At 38.0% G+C, this 8,841-nt stretch overlaps 1 protein-coding gene across 1 annotated transcript in view; it reads left to right on the top strand.

Annotated features, from left to right (window-relative positions):
- LOC123505687 (coiled-coil domain-containing protein 12-like) overlaps positions 1-8,048 on the top strand; it is an 11,718-nt gene extending 3,670 nt beyond the window's left edge. The window contains exons 3-4 of the mRNA XM_045257333.1: positions 5,713-5,836; positions 7,086-8,048. Of these exons, the coding sequence (XP_045113268.1) occupies positions 5,713-5,836; positions 7,086-7,301 (340 nt within the window). The 3' untranslated portion in view covers positions 7,302-8,048. The remainder of the gene's footprint in view (positions 1-5,712; positions 5,837-7,085) is intronic.
- Positions 8,049-8,841: the final 793 nt, after the last annotated feature.

The following is an 8,841-nucleotide window of genomic DNA, read 5'->3' as shown; positions in this document are numbered from 1 at the left end:
CTCTCATCAGATAGAGCAGGGGTCCCCAAACCCCCAGGAGTTCTCCGTGGGTACTTAGATGGCTGATCTAATACCCTTTGTAGTACCATTGCATATTGAATTAGTGTCAGTCACTAAATTAACATTGCAGGGGTACTTAAATATGCCTGGTCTAATAGTATAATTTGCAATACCATTGCTCTCTGAATTAGTGTCAGTCACTAGATTAACACTTATTTATGTCTGATTACTGGGAGTTTGGGTGTAGGTCACTATAGGGTCTTATAACTTTGGGAGTTCTTAATGAGAAAAAAGTTTGAGAACCCTGGAGATAGAACCTTTTATTCAGATTATTTGTAGCCACATATGTGTGGCTTGGAAATTTATTACCTATAAGTGTCATCAGAGATTTTTAAGTTTCTTCATTCTGCCCCAAGAGCGACACACATCCACTTTGTTTCACATTAAATTGTCAACTGTCAATCTAGTTTGGTTTAGTTAGGTTAAGTTTAATTTAGTTACATTAGGATGCTAGTAGCAAGATCATTATTTGCCATTACAACAACTACAACAGCAGAAGTGCAGCTCTGTAGCCTATTTATTTTTGGTGGTCAGATGCAGTATTTGGCTGTATTTTAGCCTATTTCTGCTGTAGGCTCTATTTTAACTGGAAAAAAAGGAAGTTGGGCCTGTATTCATGAGTATTAAAAAAAAAAGAAGGAAAAACAGATTTCTGACAGATACAGTTAGTAACTAGATTCATTAAAAATTTTAAAAAATTTACCAGAAAAAAAATTTTGCCTCCCAATATGAGACATATCCAAATGTAAAACTTTACCAGCTTTCTAACATCAGGTGAACTTGACTGAGACAGAAAGGTGCATCAGATTTCATATGTATTGGTACAGGAATTTTTGTGAATAATGGCTTTGGCCAATTTTTGTATACACCCACATCTGAACAAACAATACTAACTGCTATTTACCATTGCATAATTATACTGTTTTGGGTTCTGTGTTATTAAACAATATACATATACCATAATGTATCAATATATAACCCTTCCAGAAATAAACAGATCATGCAGGGAAGCCGCAGAATGCCTGACTTTTGATCTCTCAGAAATTTTTTTATTTTGGAAGAGAAAACTTAGTATTGTTTAATTCTTCAAAAACTCAATTCCTCCATCTATCAATTTGATACAACCTTCCAGACACGTATCCCCTCTTCGGTGACACTCACTGTCTCCCTCTTCTACACTGAACATCCTCTTCCTAACCGAAACACAGTTGTCTGTGACTACTGACAGCAGCCCCTTTTCTGTTCCCTCCTACTTGCTCTATCCTCATTTTCAATCCAAAGCTGGATGTTGCGCATACGTGCGTAACGACACCACTTGCTCTCGTGCCCACAATCTTGAATCTTCAGAATTTTCTACCATCTGGCTAAGACTTCAATGTCACTCTCTAACTAAATTCATCTGTGCTGTATACCTCTCACCTAATTCCTCTGACTATGTAAAATTCTTTGACTATTTGACTTCCAAGGTGGAGCACATCTTATCTCACTTTCCTTTTGCTGAGATCTCCATTTTAGGGATTTCAATGTTCACCACCAGCTTTGGCTTTCATCTTCTTTCACTGACCAACCTGGTGAACAAACCTTCAACTTTGCTATCCTTCATGACCTAGAGCAGCTAGTGCAGTTCCCTACCCGTATTCCTGACCGCCTTGGAGACACGCCCAACATTCTTGATCTTTTCCTAACCTCCAACCCTTCTGCTTACTCTGTTAAACTTTCCTCTCCGTTGGGCTCCTCCGACCACAATCTAATTTCCGTTACCTGTTCTATCACTCCAGTGCAGCCTCAGGACCCGCCTAAGCGGAGGTGCTTCTGGCATTTTAACTCTGCTAAGTGGGAGGAACTAAGGCAGTACTATTCTGATTTCCTTGGGATGATTATTGTTTTCATGTCAGAGATCCTTCTCTTTGTGCCGAGCGCATAACAGAGGTGATTATCTCTGGCATGGAGCTATACATTCCTCATACTTTCTCTAACCCTAAAGCTAAAAAGCCTTGGTTTAACTCTGCTTGTTCTCGTGCTGTCAATGATAGAGGCGGCTCACAAACGGTTCCGTAGCCATCCAACTGCTGAAACTCATGCCCTATATATTTCTGCCCGTAATCATGCCAAATCTATTCTCCAACTTACTAAAACTCTTTCATCAATAGAAAATGTCAAAGTCTTTCCAATTCTAACTCCTCTCGAGATTTCTGGCATCTAGCCAATAATATCTCTAACAACTTTACTTCTTCGTCTTTCCCTCCTTTACTTCATCCAGATGGCTCTACAGCTGTCTCTTCTTTTCTAAAGCTGAACTCTTCGCTCAAACCTTTGCTACCAACTCAACTTTGGATGATTCTGGGCATATTCCTCCTACTCCTCCACCCTCTGACTACTTCATCCCTAAAATTAAAATTCTTTATAAAGACGTTTTCCTGGCCCTCTCTGGCCTTGATTCTCGGAAGGCTTACGGTCCGGATGGAGTCCCTCCTGTTGTTCTCAAAAACTGTGCTTCCGAACTCGCTCACTGCCTGGTCAAACTCTTTCATCTGTGTCTCTCTACTTCTATTTATCCTTCTTGCTGGAAGTTTGCTCACATTCAACCTGTCCCTAAAAAGGTGACCACTCCAATCCTTCTAACTACCGCCCTATAGCTTTGATTTCCTGCCTTTCTAAAGCCTTTGAGTCTATCCTTAATAGGAAGATAATGAGGCATCTATCAGCTCACAACCTTCTCTCTGATTGCCAGTATGGTTTCCGTAAAGGCAGATCTACTGGTGATCTTCTTACTTTCCTAACTGAATCTTGGTCATCCTCTTTTAGGGACTTCGGTGAAACCTTTGCTGTCGGCCTTGACATATCGAAAGCCTTCGATAGAGTCTGGCACAAATCTTTAATTTCTAAACTACCCTCCTACGGATTCTATCCTTCTCTCTGTACCTTCATCTCCAGTTTCCTTTCCGATCGTTCTATTGCTGCTGTAGTAGACGGTCACTGTTCTTCCCTAAAACTATCAACAGTGGTGTTCCACAGGGTTCTGTCCTATCACCCACTCTCTTTCTATTATTCATCAATGATCTCCTAAATCTGACTCAATGCCCTATCCACTCCTATGCTGATGATACCACCTTGCATTATTCAACAGCGTTCAACAGACGCCCAACCCAACAACAATTAAATGACTCAAGGCGAGATGCTATAGGACGCCTAACTTCTGATCTTTCACTTGTTTCTGATTGGGGCAGAGAAAACCTGGTTTTGTTCAATGCCTCAAAAACTCAATTTCTACAACTATCTACTCGACATAACCTTCCAGACAACTATCCTCTCTTCTTCAATAACACTCAACTTCCCTCTCCTCTACATTAAACACACTCGGTCTATCCTTCACTAAAAATCTAAACTGGAAATTTCACATCTCTACTCTTGCTAAATCAGCTTCCAAGAAGTTAGGTGTCCTGTGGCGTCTTCGTCCATTTTCTCTCCCTCCCAGCTGCTTGCTCTGTACAGGGCCTTATCCGCCCGTGTATGGAGTATGGCTCTCATGTCTGGGGGATCCACACACAGCTTTACTAAACAAGGTGGAATCTAAAGCTTTTCGTCTTATCAACTCTTCTCCTCTAACTGACTGTCTTGATTCTTTAAGTCACCGCCGCAATGTTGCATCTTTATCTGTCTTCTACCGCTGTTTTCATGCTGTCTGCTCTTCTGAACTTGCTAACTGCATGCCTTCCCCCTCCTGCGGCCTCGCTGCACAAGACTCTCTACTTCTTCTCATCCCTATTCTGTCCATCTTCCTAATGCAAGAGTTAACCAGTATCTTCACTCCTTCATTCCCTACACTGGTAAACTCTGGAACTCTCTACCTGTGTCTGTATTTCCACCTGCCTATGACTTAAACTCTTTCAAAAGAGGAGTGTCAAGACACCTCTTACGTTAACTGGACCCTCCTTTTAGATTTTTTGTTTTTCTTTCTCCTACTTTCCTCTTAACAGGGCCTGGCAACCAGCGGGATTTTTTTTCCAACACTGTTTTCCCTTGGCCAGTGCCCTTGTAATGTAAAAAAAAAAAAAAAAAAAAAAAAAAAAAAAAAAGTCTATCCTTTACTTATAATCTACACTGGAAATTTCACATCTTATTTCCTGTGGCCTTGCTGCAAACAACTTTCTTTTTTCTCTCACCCTTATTCTGTCTGCCTCACTAATGCAAGAGTTAACCATTACTCTCAGTCATTCATCCCCAGAGGCGATCTTGACTATTTTTACGCTCTGGGTGAACCCTCCATCGAACCCCTCCGCCCATAAACCCAAATCCAAACCCACCGTTGAACTCCACCAATGCACAAACACACAAATTATATTACTATATTTATGTTATTTTATTGCAAATAATATTGAATGCAAAAACTTAACAAGAAAAAAAATAAATAAAGAATAATGAAATAGAGTATGTAAACACCAATGTAAATTGCACAAATCCTTCATCACACAAAACAATAAGATAAATAAATTAAATATAGTATGTAAACACCAATGTAAACTGCACGAATCCTTCATCACGCAAATACAAATTAATAAAATAAAAAGAATCATAAGTCATCCACAGGTCAGTCTATCCCCCACCCTTCTCCCTCTTGCTTTTTCTCTGTGAATGAGACTCAGGTGCAAGTTGATCCCCCTTCCCCTTACTTTTTCTTCTGACACAACCTGTATACATGGACTCAGCAGCAGGTTGATGTGATAGTAGGGGCGCCCTAGCAACCATTCCTCTATTTGATATGGAAATTAGCAGATTAAAGTAGGTTCACACATTGGTATGCAACTGAAATTGCAAGTTGGTAGAGTTTCCAACTGAATGTTGGTGCCTACTGACTGGAAAAACCAGTTACAAAACAAGACCAACATGTTGGTCTTGTTCTGTCAATTTGCAATTTTGTTTACTTTGTGATGTCACAGAAAGGTTTGAAAATACGGTGTCCAGATGTAGAGAAGATTTTACAGTTAGTGAGGGAAAAAGAGCACATCCTGAAAATGAATTATACAATAAAAAAAGCTTATGCAAATGGACGTTCTATGAGGTAGCTGCCACTCTCCAAGAACTGTTTCCCTTTCTGCAGAGTGTTGTTGGAGGTGAAGATTGAATACCTACTTGTGAGGATTCAAATTGATCGCAGAGGAAGACATTTTTTTTGGTAGCTGTTTGTTTACATTCACTTCCCGCCAGCCAGCTGATACTTTCCAGTCGCTGTGTGTGAATATGTTCCGACCAGAAGGGCTCAGTCAATATTTTTAGCAACTTGCAATTTCAATGCATATTGACACATGTGAACCTGCCTTTAGTGTAGAAAACTGGCACCCCCAAATAGATTGTGCCCACATTGCTCATAGCAAAACCAGTCCCTATTCATCTCTTTCTCTGGTAAAGTCTGGAACTCTGTATCTGCTTCTGTATTTCCATCCACCTATGATCTGAATTAATTTAAGAGGGAGGTTTCAAGACATATCCTTTTAGCTAACTCTTTTGTCCCTTTTTTATATATATTTTTTTTTTTATAAATTTTGTTGCCCTTTGATGGTTTCCCTCTTATATATCAAATAAATAGTTTAATAAAAAATAATAAATATTAGAAATATGTAGCTCTTATGTTGTTGATGAGTGTATTGTGTGCAGGAACTACAAACCTGAAAGTGGGACCCTGCAGGAAGTAGCACTCCCTGCTGAAGCTCCAGCAGATGTGGAGATGCTGGTCAAGACACAATTGGATGATGGAGAAAAGGCCAAGGAGGAGGTGCAGGTATGTAATTTTCTTTATCTGTGTGTATTTACCTAGTTGTATTTACCTAGATGTATTGTACAGGAAAAGAGAGCTATACTTGTGCTGTCCTGTCTTCATATCTATAGTTGTCCAGCTTAACCTTAAAAACATGAATATTTCTTGCTTAAACCACTGTTTCTTCCAAATTGTTCCATATTTCTATGCCTCTGTTTGAAAAACTATATTTCTTAGTGTCTCTTCTACATATCACCTTTTTCAACTTCATCCCTTGTTCCCTTGTATTTCTTGAGTCCCACACCAATAAGTCTTCTCTGTCAATTTGTCCATCTCCTTTCATGCCCTGTGTATAGCAATTAGGTCGCTTCTTTCTCTCCTGTTGCAATGTTGGAGGTTTTACTTTCTTTAATCAGTCTTCATATGTTAGGTCTCTCAAAGTTGGAATCAGTTTGGTTGCAGCTCATTGAATCCTTTATATCTTCCATAAATCTTTTTTATTTTGCCATACATATTTTACCGTATAAGTGTAGCATATTCTAGTTTAGGTTGAATCATGTATTCTGTTAGTTTTTTTCATCCTCTTTATCTATGTAGGTAAATGCCCATTTAATTTTTCTTAGTAACTCATATGTTTCCCTAATTATTGTTCATGAGTTTTTCCAGTAATAAATTATCATTTATTGTAATGCCCAGTCTTTTTCTTCTCTTGTTTTCTCAATTTCTACTCTGCCCAAAATGCTTTGGAGAGGTGTTTGGAAATGTTTGTTAAAACTTGCTTCCATTTGACTACTTTTGCCCCCAGCGGCACCACTACTGAAAATGCCTTTAGTGTGCACATCACTATTAAGTCTCCTCTCTTCCTTCTTTGTTCCAAGTCAGCAGGTTTAGTTTTTCTGGTCTCTTTTTGTATGCATTATTACTTGAGGCTTGGATAATTTTTATTGCTGCTCTTTGTATCCATTTCAGTTTCCTGATATGTTTCTTTAGACTTGGTAACCATACCACAACTGTATATTCCATTTTTGGACAAATCATCCTTACAATTGTATATACGTATGTATGATTCTTGTCTTATTCTTTCATCTATCTGCCTTCATCTATTCTATCCATGAGAACACATCAAAAGGATGACCATGGGCTACAGTCTCCATTTACTGATTATTATTCCTGTCCTTGTGTGCTTTAGTTTTCTCTTTGCACTCTTGTTTCTTTCTCATTTATCATTCTTCAAAAATTATTATGATTAGACAATCAGTTTTCTTGTCCTCAGGTTGAGATCACCAATCTTGCACCAAAGAAGATAACCTTTGACTTGAAGCGCTGCATCCAGCCACAGCTTGACAAACTTGAGAGGCGCACTGACAAGGCCATTGCAGAGCTCATCCGACAGAGACTAAAGGAAGGTAAACAACAAGACTTCCTCATTGCTGTAAATGCAGGAGCACGAGCAAACCAGAAAGCAAGTTTTGATTCTGATGAAGACTAAACTGATTCTTCGGTGTCTGTCATAGCCTTTTGTAAATTTTTTGGTTTCAAAATGTTGGACTAATATAAATTTTTCTATATCTGATATCTGTCCTAAAGTTGCTCTTCCAAGATGATGGCTGCAATGAGGTTTCATAGGGCCAACTGCCTTATAAAAGGCCTTTTGGGAAACATATTTAGTAAGTTATTAAGATTACAGCAAATCCAGATAACAGTAATTTATCCTGCAGTTACATTAAGAACAATTAGTAACTGCTTATTCTGAGACATCTCTTTGTGCACACCTATCCACATCCAGAGTTGCTATGAGTGAGGCTGATTTCTCCATCACTATCAAGAGGGCCTCAGTAGAGCTCAGACAATCTAGGGATTGATGTCACATGGGAACATTTTGGGAATATGTATATCGATACCCAGGATACCTAGGCAAAAGTATCTCACCATTCAGGGAACTCTTGAGTACTCCCCATAGCAGGATGTATTCACAATTGAACTGATTTCAATCCCAGTTGCCACCCATCCAGAAAAGTCTAAGATATCTCTTAGCAAGTTGATGCTACACTTAAATCCCATCGCCACTTAGAGAATAAGAAAAATGGATAAGAGTGGGCAGCTCCTCAGCCCACCACTATCTGGGGATAAAACATACATGGAAGGAAATTAAACTGATACTTTTATCATGAGGTATAATGTCAGAAAAAATTATCAATTTTATATGTATTTCATAAAATATACAAGAAAACTTGAATTCTTTAGTTTTATTAATTTAGGGATCATGATGTAGTTAAATACTACTTTCTTAATTTCAGTGACTTCCAAGTCTTGTTAATGTTCAGTTCTTGCCCCAAGTCTTGGTTCTGTGGTTAGAGAAACCAATATGTTCTACTGAACTATATAAAGAAACATTTTTTGTATTAAAAGTATCTATGCTACTGAATTTACAAGGATCTAATAGTTAGCACAATTGGATCACAACTTAGATACAAATTTAAATTCAGTAATGAAAGAAAAAAAATGTGGGATTTATTTACTTTCACCCAGCAATGAGTAGGCATGTTCAGAATATTAATTCCAAGTAGTATTCTTAATTTTCTACAGCAGTGTGTCAGTTTGTAGAGTAAAAGTATACTGCCAAATGAAATTTTTTCTCACACTCTTGGCATTCATGGTTTTTTTTACACCAATCTGTAAGGGTGTTTATCAAGGTTAATCTTTTATTCTATTTTTTTTTTCCTTAAATTTCATATTAAAAATCATAAATATCTCAAATTTTTAAAGCAATTCAGTCTGGGTTTTGTGTAAATGCCAAAAAAAGTACAAATTCCATAAAGATTCAATAATCACCACTAGATAACAAACATACAGCCACACTCATACCTCTTACCATATAAATCACATCAATATCATATTTTATGTAGTAGATTTTGGATACAAAAAATGGATCAGAGTCAGCCATGGCAAACACAGATAATGTAGTGAGCATTTCTCATATCAACATAATCACAAAACTTGTAGGAATGAGGTGATTTTTGGCTATGATT

This window comes from Portunus trituberculatus, chromosome 18 (assembly GCF_017591435.1).
Source record: "Portunus trituberculatus isolate SZX2019 chromosome 18, ASM1759143v1, whole genome shotgun sequence".
NCBI lineage: Eukaryota > Metazoa > Arthropoda > Malacostraca > Decapoda > Portunidae > Portunus > Portunus trituberculatus.
This window is presented reverse-complemented; position numbering and strand designations above follow the sequence as displayed.